This window comes from Gigantopelta aegis, chromosome 9 (genome assembly GCF_016097555.1).
Source record: "Gigantopelta aegis isolate Gae_Host chromosome 9, Gae_host_genome, whole genome shotgun sequence".
NCBI classification, from domain to species: domain Eukaryota; kingdom Metazoa; phylum Mollusca; class Gastropoda; order Neomphalida; family Peltospiridae; genus Gigantopelta; species Gigantopelta aegis.
The window spans coordinates 5614332-5627351 of NC_054707.1; the positions used below are offsets into that span (position 1 = coordinate 5614332).

Consider the following 13020-nt stretch of genomic DNA (forward strand, 5'->3'; position numbering starts at 1 on the left):
TGGGATCGATCCCCGTCGGTAGGCCCATTGGGCTAATTCTCGTTTTAGCCAAATCACCATAACTGGTATATCAAAGACCGTGGTATGTGCTATTCTGTCCGTGGGACGGTGCATATGAAAGGACCCTTGGTATTATTGCAAAAATGTAGCCGATGATTTTACAAAGAGTCTTAAATTTTTGACCAATTTAAGATAATATTTTTCCAAATTTGGTAGTATACCAGGGCCGAGGCTAGGATTTTGTATGTGTGTGGGAGGTGGTGGAGTGGGGGGTGGGGGCAGATGAATTCTTGGAACAAACGAGCATGGAAGGCTCAAGACACTAGTGTCCAAGCGCATGTCCCCCACAAAAGTTTCAAATCTAGAGGCTCTGAAATATGATTTTGCCGCCATTTCAGGGAGGTTACATACTTAAAACTCCTTAAACGGCGAGGATTTTCGTTTAAGTTTTTATTATTTCAACCCTATTTGTTTTTGTTTGTTTGTTTGTTGTTTTGTTTGTTGTTTTTGGGAGGACTGGCCCCCTTGCCCCCCGCTAGCTACGGCCCTGTATACATGAATATTAAAACTAGAAGATGTAAACGGGGAGTTTTAAAAAATATAGTTTATGTATACCACATCCAGTTGTAGCACATCAAACTGTAAAGTTAACTTGTGCTTGAAAAAAACATTTCATATTTTTTTCATCTATCTAGTTGTTCTTGTGTATAAATTGGTGATCTTTTGTAACTTTTATATCCAAAATTATTAATATAGCTGGCTGAAAAATAATCGTGCCCATTCATACAAACTTTAATTCCATGCTCACTTCAATGGCATATATGACATTAATAAATGTAATATAGGTGAAGTTACAATCCCGGGATGTTTTTATAATTTTAACCAGCATTAACATATAACAGACATGTTTTAAAATGAGCCGAGATGTCGGTAAAACAAACATTTCCTTCTATGTTGCCAGCAACAGTCATTTTGTTGACTACAATCCAGTCTACCAAAAATCACCAAAGGAAAAGACACTAACTCTCGGTGCAGGTATGGCCCCTCGGCACCCGGACTATCAAGGGAATTCTTTGAGATGGTGAGACCAAAGAAATGTTTGCTAACCCATAACCCGGGCACAGGTGCAGCAAATGAATAAATAATGTTCTCCAGATAAATATCTGTCTTGTGTAATCCTGAGGGAGGAGACCATAGTTCTGGTGAGAGAACAGAAACAAATGCTTTATACACGTATTGTGTTTTAAGCTTTAAGTGCTATTGGATTGTTGGTATTCTGTTTAAGGTAACCATCACACATCATTTCCAGAACAAAACCGGGAAAGAAAACCATAAACTACTTTTTGTTTTTCACAGCTTGTAAATTAAAATATATTGACAGAATACAGAAATTAAACAAACTTCTGCCATAGTTAAAGGGACATTCCTGAGTTTGCTGCATTGTAAGATGTTTCCGACTAATAAAATATTTCTACAATTAAACTTACATATTAAATATATTTTCTTGTTTAGAATATCAGTGTCTGTATATTCAATGTGTTTTTGATCGTCTTAATATTTGTAAGAAGCCCAAACTGGATTTTGTCTATGTAACGGCAACTATGCCGAATTATGAATCTTCGTTATCGAGCACCAGTTGTCGTGATGAGTATATTCGAAATAATTGAAACGGGTAATAATGGTTGGTATAGTTGTATAAAACAATAACATACAAAAACGATGAGGAGCAGCAGTTGTATTACATGTAAAATCGTATTTTTAATCTACTTGCTCTATAATTATTTTATAAGGCGGATGACTTAAAACACGATAGCAGTGCATTCTAACATTTAATATATTATTCATTAAAACAAATTACGTCATTTCTAAATTAACTTCTATTTTATCTTTTTTAGTGAAAATATTGGTTAAAATGGCAAAGATTATTTTTAAAACGAATAACCCAAAACAATAGGATCCTTTCAGACCTAACCTGAACGATTGTCAGGAAATCCTGAGCAGTGGTTGGCTGGCATTAAGCGTGATGCACGTGCTGAACATGGAATCATTGATTTCCGATTTAGTTTCCGACAATCTTCGCTGTGTTCCGCCAGAATATATTACTATCACTAGTATCAGTTTTGCAAATGTTTGGCCTCGTGTAATGTTTCACTGGTGTTGATTCTTGAAAAAAGAATCTACACCTACAATAATTGTGTAACGTCACAGGTATGGATTAAATATGATTGCTCAATGGCATGAAAATACAAATCCTCCCCACTATGATATCACCCTGTCGCACCTATGCACTCCCGCACCAGAATATGCAGATAATGCATCTCAGCTGTTCAATTTTAGAATTGATGCAATATCAACACTGGGGAAGAACTATGAATTTGAATGTATTTACTTGTAATTGATTAAGAATTCAATACATAGAAAAGGGAAGGGGTTTGTAGATCCTCCCTGGCCACCAGAGTCAAAGCATAGGTGACATGTTTCAGGCTTTTAATGTGCAAGCAATCTTTGCTAGCTGCTCCACTATCATTATGGCAGACAACATAACATGTTATCGTGTGACATCGCCTTTAGTAGATGTTATATTGTACTGTGTATTTTACAGGGTGTCGTTTGGTGTCTTCATTGTCTTCAATAGCCCATCGTCGTGGTAGGCCATCGGTCTACAGGCTGGTAGGTACTGGGTTCGGATCCCAGTCGAGGCATGGGATTTTTAATCCAGATACCGACTCCAAACACTGAGTGAGTGCTCCGCAAGGCTCAATGGGTAGGTGTAAACCACTTGCACCGACCAGTGATCCATAACTGATTCAACAAAGGCCATGGTTTGTGCTATCCTGCCTGTGGGAAGCGCAAATAAAAGATCGCTTGCTGCTAATCGGAAGAGTAGCCCATATAGTGGCGACAGCGGGTTTCCTCTCAAAATCTGTGTGGTCTAACGCCATATAACCGTAAATAAAATGTGTTGAGTGCGTCGTTAAATAAAACACTTCTTTCTTTCAATAGCCCGAGTACTCTGCTTTTGTATCGCGTGATGTCACCTTTAGTAGATGCTATATTTACAGTGTGTCGTTTGGTGTCTTCAATAGCCCTAGTACTCTGCCGTTCGTATCGTGTGACATCACCTTTACAGGATGTTATATTGTACTGTGTAACTTACAGGGTGTCGTTTCGTGTCTTCATTATCTTCTATAGCCCGAGTACTCTACTTTTGTATCGTGTGCCGTCGCGTTTAGTAGATGTTATACTATACTGTGTGTCTTACAGGGTGTTGTTTCGTGTCTACATTGTCTTCTATAGCCCGAGTACTCTACTTTTGTATCGTGTGCCGTCGCCTGTAGTAGATGTTATACTGTACTGTGTGTCTTACATGGTGTTGTTTCGTGTCTTCATTGTCTTCTATAGCCCGAGTACTCTACTTTTGTATCGTGTGCCGTCGCCTTTAGTAGATGTTATACTGTACTCTGTGTGGTAAAGCGCTCGCTTGATGCACGGTCGGTTTAAGATCGATCTCCGTCGGTGACCCCAGAAGGCTATTTCTCGAGCCAGCCAGTGCTCCACAACTGGTGTAACAAAGGCCGTGGTATGTGCTATCCTGTCTGTGGGATGGTGCATATAAACGATCCCCTGCTGCTAATCGAAAAGAGTAGCCATATAACCGTAAATAAAATGTAGTACGTCAATAAATAAATAAAAATTCTTCCTTTCTTGTATAGCCCGAGTACTCTGCCGTTTATATAGTGTGACGTCGCCTTTAAAAGATGTTATACTGTACTGTGTATCTTACAGGGTGTCATTTCGTATCTTCTATAGCCCGAGTACTGTCGTTTATATAGTGTGACGTCGCCTTCAGTAGATGTTATACTGTACTGTGTATCTTACAGGGTGTCATTTCGTATCTTCTATAGCCCGAGTACTGTCGTTTATATAGTGTGACGTCGCCTTCAGTAGATGTTATACTGTACTGTGTATCTTACAGGGTGTCATTTCGTATCTTCTATAGCCCGAGTACTGTCGTTTATATAGTGTGACGTCGCCTTCAGTAGATGTTATACTGTACTGTGTATCTTACAGGGTGTCATTTCGTATCTTCTATAGCCCGAGTACTGTCGTTTATATAGTGTGACGTCGCCTTCAGTAGATGTTATACTGTACTGTGTATCTTACAGGGTGTCATTTCGTATCTTCTATAGCCAATGACAATGACAAATGACAAAGAGATTTACGTGCACATTCAGAGCAAGCTGTTGTAGCACACGCCTATCCTGGTCACAGGGACCGGCCTTGGCCGGTTCCCTCTGTCCAGGACAGGAAAAAGGGTTGGGGGAGGGTTGTAGAGAGGGAACGCCTGCACTGGCAAGTGCAAGGGAGCACCAGCAGTCCAATGTTGGTGACAGGCGGGGGGTATTTTGTGCTATGGAATTTTGAAAGTTCCGTAGGATTATGTCAAAGAGGAAGAGGTGCGCGTTTCGTATCTTCTATAGCCCGAGTACTGTCGTTTATATAGTGTGACGTCGCCTTTAGTAGATGTTATACTGTACTGTGTATCTTACAGAATGTCATTTCGTATCTTCTATAGCCCGAGTACTGTCGTTTATATAGTGTGACGTCGCCTTTAGTAGATGTTATACTGTACTGTGTATCTTACAGAATGTCATTTCGTATCTTCTATAGCCCGAGTACTGTCGTTTATATAGTGTGACGTCGCCTTTAGTAGATGTTATACTGTACTGTGTATCTTACAGAATGTCATTTCGTATCTTCTATAGCCCGAGTACTGTCGTTTATATAGTGTGACGTCGCCTTCAGTAGATGTTATACTGTACTGTGTATGTTACAGGGTGTCATTTCGTATCTTCTATAGCCCGAGTACTGTCGTTTATATAGTGTGACGTCGCCTTCAGTAGATGTTATACTGTACTGTGTATGTTACAGGGTGTCATTTCGTATCTTCTATAGCCCGAGTACTGTCGTTTATATAGTGTGACGTCGCCTTCAGTAGATGTTATACTGTACTGTGTATCTTACAGGGTGTCATTTCGTATCTTCTATAGCCCGAGTACTGTCGTTTATATAGTGTGACGTCGCCTTCAGTAGATGTTATACTGTACTGTGTATGTTACAGGGTGTCATTTCGTATCTTCTATAGTCCAAGTATTGTCGTTTATATAGTGTGACGTCGCCTTTAGTAAATATTATACTGTACTGTGTATCTTACAGGGTGTCGTTTCGTGTCTTCATTGTCTTCTATAGTCCGGGGGCGCTCGCTTGATGCGTGGTCGCTTTAGGATCGATCCCCGTCGGTGGCCCCATTAAGCTATTTGTCGTTTCAGCCAGTGCTCCACAACTGGTGTAATAAAGGCCATGGTATGTGCTATCCTGTCTGTGATGTGGTGCATATAAAAGATCTCTTGCTACTAACACAAAAAAGTAGCTATATAACCGTAAATAAAATGTAGTGCGTCGTTAAATAAAACATTTCTTTCCTTGTATAGCTCGGGTACTCTGCCGTTCATATCGTGTGACGTCGCCTTTAGTAGATGCTATACTGTACTGTGTGTCTTACAGGGTGTCATTTCGTGTCTTCAATGGCCCTAGTACTCTGTCGTTCGTATCGTGTGACGTCGCCTTTAGTAGATGTTATATTGTACTGTGTGTCTTACAGGGTGTCATTTCGTGTCTTCAATGGCCCTAGTACTCTGTCGTTCGTATCGTGTGACGTCGCCTTTAGTAGATGTTATATTGTACTGTGTGTCTTACAGGGTGTCATTTCGTGTCTTCAATGGCCCTAGTACTCTGTCGTTCGTATCGTGTGACGTCGCCTTTAGTAGATGTTATATTGTACTGTGTGTCTTACAGGGTGTCATTTCGTGTCTTCAATGGCCCTAGTACTCTGTCGTTCGTATCGTGTGACGTCGCCTTTAGTAGATGTTATATTGTACTGTGTGTCTTACAGGGTGTCATTTCGTGTCTTCAACGGCCCTAGTACTCTGTCGTTCGTATCGTGTGACGTCGCATTTAGTAGATGCTATATTGTACTGTGTGTCTTACAGGGTGTCATTTCGTGTCTTCAATGGCCCTAGTACTCTGTCGTTCGTATCGTGTGACGTCGCCTTTAGTAGATGTTATATTGTACTGTGTGTCTTACAGGGTGTCATTTCGTGTCTTCAATGGCCCTAGTACTCTGTCGTTCGTATCGTGTGACGTCGCCTTTAGTAGATGTTATATTGTACTGTGTGTCTTACAGGGTGTCATTTCGTGTCTTCAATGGCCCTAGTACTCTGTCGTTCGTATCGTGTGACGTCGCCTTTAGTAGATGTTATATTGTACTGTGTGTCTTACAGGGTGTCATTTCGTGTCTTCAATGGCCCTAGTACTCTGTCGTTCGTATCGTGTGACGTCGCCTTTAGTAGATGTTATATTGTACTGTGTGTCTTACAGGGTGTCATTTCGTGTCTTCAACGGCCCTAGTACTCTGTCGTTCGTATCGTGTGACGTCGCATTAGTAGATGCTATATTGTACTGTGTGTCTTACAGGGTGTCATTTCGTGTCTTCAATGGCCCTAGTACTCTGTCGTTCGTATCGTGTGACGTCGCCTTTAGTAGATGTTATATTGTACTGTGTGTCTTACAGGGTGTCATTTCGTGTCTTCAATGGCCCTAGTACTCTGTCGTTCGTATCGTGTGACGTCGCCTTTAGTAGATGTTATATTGTACTGTGTGTCTTACAGGGTGTCATTTCGTGTCTTCAATGGCCCTAGTACTCTGTCGTTCGTATCGTGTGACGTCGCCTTTAGTAGATGTTATATTGTACTGTGTGTCTTACAGGGTGTCATTTCGTGTCTTCAATGGCCCTAGTACTCTGTCGTTCGTATCGTGTGACGTCGCCTTTAGTAGATGCTATATTGTACTGTGTGTCTTACAGGGTGTCATTTCGTGTCTTCAATGGCCCTAGTACTCTGTCGTTCGTATCGTGTGACGTCGCCTTTAGTAGATGTTATATTGTACTGTGTGTCTTACAGGGTGTCATTTCGTGTCTTCAATGGCCCTAGTACTCTGTCGTTCGTATCGTGTGACGTCGCCTTTAGTAGATGTTATATTGTACTGTGTGTCTTACAGGGTGTCATTTCGTGTCTTCAATGGCCCTAGTACTCTGTCGTTCGTATCGTGTGACGTCGCCTTTAGTAGATGTTATATTGTACTGTGTGTCTTACAGGGTGTCATTTCGTGTCTTCAACGGCCCTAGTACTCTGTCGTTCGTATCGTGTGACGTCGCCTTTAGTAGATGTTATATTGTACTGTGTGTCTTACAGGGTGTCATTTCGTGTCTTCAATGGCCCTAGTACTCTGTCGTTCGTATCGTGTGACGTCGCCTTTAGTAGATGTTATATTGTACTGTGTGTCTTACAGGGTGTCATTTCGTGTCTTCAATGGCCCTAGTACTCTGTCGTTCGTATCGTGTGACGTCGCCTTTAGTAGATGTTATATTGTACTGTGTGTCTTACAGGGTGTCATTTCGTGTCTTCAATGGCCCTAGTACTCTGTCGTTCGTATCGTGTGACGTCGCCTTTAGTAGATGTTATATTGTACTGTGTGTCTTACAGGGTGTCATTTCGTGTCTTCAATGGCCCTAGTACTCTGTCGTTCGTATCGTGTGACGTCGCCTTTAGTAGATGCTATACTGTACTGTGTGTCTTACAGGGTGTCATTTCGTGTCTTCAATGGCCCTAGTACTCTGTCGTTCGTATCGTGTGACGTCGCCTTTAGTAGATGTTATATTGTACTGTGTGTCTTACAGGGTGTCATTTCGTGTCTTCAATGGCCCTAGTACTCTGTCGTTCGTATCGTGTGACGTCGCCTTTAGTAGATGTTATATTGTACTGTGTGTCTTACAGGGTGTCATTTCGTGTCTTCAATGGCCCTAGTACTCTGTCGTTCGTATCGTGTGACGTCGCCTTTAGTAGATGCTATATTGTACTGTGTGTCTTACAGGGTGTCATTTCGTGTCTTCAATGGCCCTAGTACTCTGTCGTTCGTATCGTGTGACGTCGCCTTTAGTAGATGTTATATTGTACTGTGTGTCTTACAGGGTGTCATTTCGTGTCTTCAATGGCCCTAGTACTCTGTCGTTCGTATCGTGTGACGTCGCATTTAGTAGATGTTATATTGTACTGTGTGTCTTACAGGGTGTCATTTCGTGTCTTCAATGGCCCTAGTACTCTGTCGTTCGTATCGTGTGACGTCGCATTTAGTAGATGCTATATTGTACTGTGTGTCTTACAGGGTGTCATTTCGTGTCTTCAATGGCCCTAGTACTCTGTCGTTCGTATCGTGTGACGTCGCCTTTAGTAGATGTTATATTGTACTGTGTGTCTTACAGGGTGTCATTTCGTGTCTTCAATGGCCCTAGTACTCTGTCGTTCGTATCGTGTGACGTCGCCTTTAGTAGATGTTATATTGTACTGTGTGTCTTACAGGGTGTCATTTCGTGTCTTCAATGGCCCTAGTACTCTGTCGTTCGTATCGTGTGACGTCGCATTTAGTAGATGCTATATTGTACTGTGTGTCTTACAGGGTGTCATTTCGTGTCTTCAATGGCCCTAGTACTCTGTCGTTCGTATCGTGTGACGTCGCATTTAGTAGATGTTATATTGTACTGTGTGTCTTACAGGGTGTCATTTCGTGTCTTCAATGGCCCTAGTACTCTGTCGTTCGTATCGTGTGACGTCGCCTTTAGTAGATGTTATATTGTACTGTGTGTCTTACAGGGTGTCATTTCGTGTCTTCAATGGCCCTAGTACTCTGTCGTTCGTATCGTGTGACGTCGCCTTTAGTAGATGTTATACTGTACTGTGTGTCTTACAGGGTGTCATTTCGTGTCTTCATTGTCTTCTATAGCCCGGGGGGTGGGGGGGTGGGGGGGTGGGGGGTGGCGTAGCCAATGGTAAAACGCTTGCTTGATGCACGGTCGGTTTAGGATCGATCCCCGTCGGTGGCCCCATTAGGTTATTTCTCGTTCCAGCCATGGTATGTGCTATCCTGTCTGTGGGATAGTGCATATAAAAGATCCCTTGCTGCTAATAAAAAAGTAACCATATAACCGTAAATAAAATGTAGTGCGTCGTTAAAGGGACATCCCCCGAGTTTGCTGCAATTATTAAGACGATTGTAATTATATATCAAATATATTTATATATAACGTGTTTCTGATCGTTCTAATATTTGTACTAGGTTAAATTTCATTTTATTTCCTAAGATATAATTTTTTTGTACGTACGAAATTATTTGATTACAAAATCCAGTTTGGACTTCTTACAAATATTAAGATGACCAGAAACACATTGAATATACAGACACTGATATTCTAAACAAGAAAATATATTTAATACGTAAGTTTAATCGTATACATTTTTTATTAGTCGGAAACATCTTACAATGCAGCAAACTCAGGAATGTCCCTTTAAATAAAACATTTTCTTCCGTCCTTGTATAGCCCGAGTACTCTGCCGTTCATATCGTGTGACGTCGCCTTTAGTAGATATTGTACTGTACTGTGTATCTTACAGAGTGTCGTTTCCTATCTTCTATAGCCCGAGTACTATCGTTTGTATAGTGTGACGTCGCCTTTAGTCGATGTTATATTGTACTGTGTATCTTACAGGGTGTCGTTTATTGTGTCTCCATTGTCTTCTATAGCCCGAGTACTCTGCTTTTGTGTCGTGTGACGTCGCCTTTAGTAAATTTTATTATATATTATACTATGTATCTTACAGATTGTCGTTTTGTTTCTTCCACGTTTTCTTTGTCTGACAAAGATCGATAAAACTAGTACAGAGGAGCATACTAAACGTGAGGGATTAGGAGTTAAATCAATACCCACGTCATCATCACTTGTTAGCTACAAAGTAATTCTCAATGGGGGAATTAAACATCAGAGTAGTAAGAGGTCATCACAAATTATGTATGTGAAAATGCACAAGACAAACAACAATCTTTGAGCTCTGCGTTATGAATACTCCATGTTCCAGTGTTCAACACTGGCAGAAGAAGAAAAACAAAACAAATGGCAGAGCGGAAGATAATTTTGAAAAGACACTCATTTTATCAATTTTATATGAGATGACTTTTGAAAACAAAGGAATAAAAGAAGGCAGGTTCCGCACCAGCAACAGTAAACAATTTGATGGATGATAGATGGATCGACATACATATATACAGACAGACAGACAGCATGACAGGCAGGCAGGCAGACAAAAATACAGACATACAAACAGACAGATAAACACATAACCACATAGATACATACATAGATAGATAGATAGAACAAAGAAAACGACACCCCAGCACGAAACATACATCAGCTATTGGGTGTCAAACTATGGTAAATACAAACAAATCAAGTGATGATCAACAGCAATATAAACATTGAACAGTTAAATTAAAACACAGTGTAAAGCAATTTGATGACGTTTGTGCTAAGACATTCAATACATTGAATGGTCTAGTAAAGAGACGCAAAGTCCAAAATGTTATGAAAACCTAATAAAGAATAATCGGGATTCCGGTTTTGTACCTAGATTAAAATAACTAGAAGCGGGGGCAATGGCAAAAGTAGTAGTATGTGCTGTCATGTCTGTGCATATAAAAGATCCCTTACAGCTAAAGTAAAACGGTTTATTTTGTTTAACGACACCACTAGAGCACATTGATTAATTAATCATCGGCTATTGGGTGTCAAACGTTTGGTAATTCTGACTCATAGTCATCAGAGGAAACCGGCTAGTTTTCATAATGCAGCAAGCGATCTTTTATATGTACTTTCCCACAGACAGGACAGCACATACCACGGCATTTGAAGAGATGTGGTACACTGTTTGTGATGACAAAAATCGCAATTAGTTGAATGGATCCACCAAGGTGGTTCAATTCTGCGATGCAAACACCCCAAGCGAGCACTCAACCAAATGAGCACACCCCCCCCCCCCCCCCACACACACACACTATACAAATGTAGCAGGTTTTCTACTTCATGTCATAATGACCAAATATTTGACATCTAATAACAAATGAATAATAAATCAATGTACAGATACTGTTAAACAAACCGTCCTGTTCACCACGTTGATGGAGTGCAAACATCTTAATCAAACGAGCAAACCCCCCATATTTTTTGCACAGGTCTTTACAGTGTTTTAATTTAACCTTTGAACTTTTAATGTGATGTCGATCATCGATTGATTCATATATTTACCTTTGACAACCGATAGTCGATGCGTTTCGTACAAGGGTGTCGTTAAACATTCATCCATTCATTCAGTCTTTCTTTATTCGAAGGTTAAAAAATCTTTATTGTTATTATTCCCTTTCTCCCTTCCTTTCTAGCTGGAGAACACCTTCAATTAGTGTGACTTCATTATTTTGTTACAGCCCTGCGGCTATTACAGAATTAAATCAATCTAATTAAAATTAGCTCTACTGGTTAATTATTATTACCTGTGGATCTAACAGCACCCCGTTGGAGCTCATGTCAGTTGACCTTTCATTCAACCAATCAAAACCTTACTTGCAAAATCATGCCAGTGATTTGAAAAGAATTTGAAAACATTCGGGATTATGCCAAGGGTGTACGAAATGATTCGGGTGAATTACGAAGTATGCCGGAAACTAATTTCAATATAAAATTTTATATAAAATTCGTTTCAAGACGAAAAACCCCCAAACCCTGATGGTATAGCCATAAAATCTGTTTATACTAGTATACAATCCAGAGTTTATTACTGCACTTTACCCCTGTTTTTTTAATGTTGAATAATGTTGAAATAGACCAACATGTTCGCCTACTGCATAAATAGTCTCGCCCGATATTTTTAGAATTTGTATGCTTCCGAATAACGCTATATAAGGCGAAGTGTAATTGGTCGATATTTAAATTGTTATTTATAGATGAAATGTCACCTGGACATGGGAGTCCAGGCAATGCTGTTAGATCTACTGGTAGACCAGCAGAGCTAATTTTAATCAGATTGAGAATTAAATAAGTATGTAAATAACGATTTTTTAATAGTTCTATAACAGGCCCTTGGAAACCGGTGGAAGGGGTTGCGACCCTCCTAGATGTGCGCCCCCCCCCCCCCCACACACACAAGAGGCTAGGTGCCACCCTCCCCCCATACATTTCAGATATCATTCCTACGGTCCTGTATAATTACATTACGTGTCTAAGTGACCTGTGGCAGTTTGACAAATAGTCTGGATGACAGGAAGATAGCTGCAGGTCTGTATCTTGTATCAGCATTTGGGGGCGAAATTTAACTAAGTCGGTTAAGTGCTCGCTTGAGGTGCTTGCGTCGCAGGATCGAACCACCTCGGTGGATCCATTCAGCTGATTGGGTTTTTTGTCTCGTTACAACCAGTGCACCACAATTGGACAAAGGCCGTGGTATGTGTTTTCCTGTCTGTGGGAAAGGGTATATAAAAGATCCCTTGCTGCATTAGAAAAAAATGTAGCGGGTTTCCTCTGATGACTACGAGTCAGATAACCAAATGTTTGACATCCAGTAGCCGATGATTAATTAATCGATGTGCTTCAGGTGTCGTTAAAGGGACAGACCCTGGTTTCAACCTGTGAAAATTAACACTAACTCCAGTTAATCTACAAACCTGTAACACATTTGGATAAAGTTACAATTGAGTGAAACATGAGTCTGTGACTTTGAAATGGTGAAATACCCTCTAAAAATAGACTATAAATCGACTCCACAGCTGTTACTTCTCAGACGCACGTGCGTTTTCAAAAATATGAGAAATGCAATTTGTGATATTAAAAACACCAGGATGACCAAAAACACCTCGAATGTACGGAAATGGATAATCTAAATAATAAAATGTAAGTAAAGTGTGATTTCTGTTATCAGAAACGGCTCTAATTGTCAAAAATATGCCTTAGTGTTTAAAAACTAGGGTATGTCCCTTTAAACAAAACAACCTTTTTATCAGCTATATATATTAACCAACAAATGTGAA

At 40.4% G+C, this 13020-nt stretch overlaps 1 protein-coding gene across 1 annotated transcript in view; it reads left to right on the top strand.

The window, feature by feature from the left end:
* The window catches only part of LOC121380755 (mucin-17-like), a 28932-nt gene extending 27847 nt beyond the window's left edge, over positions 1-1085 (top strand). Inside the window, exon 11 of the mRNA XM_041509719.1 lies at positions 991-1085. Coding sequence (XP_041365653.1) covers positions 991-1085 — 95 coding nt within the window. The remainder of the gene's footprint in view (positions 1-990) is intronic.
* The last annotated feature ends 11935 nt before the right edge of the window (positions 1086-13020 follow it).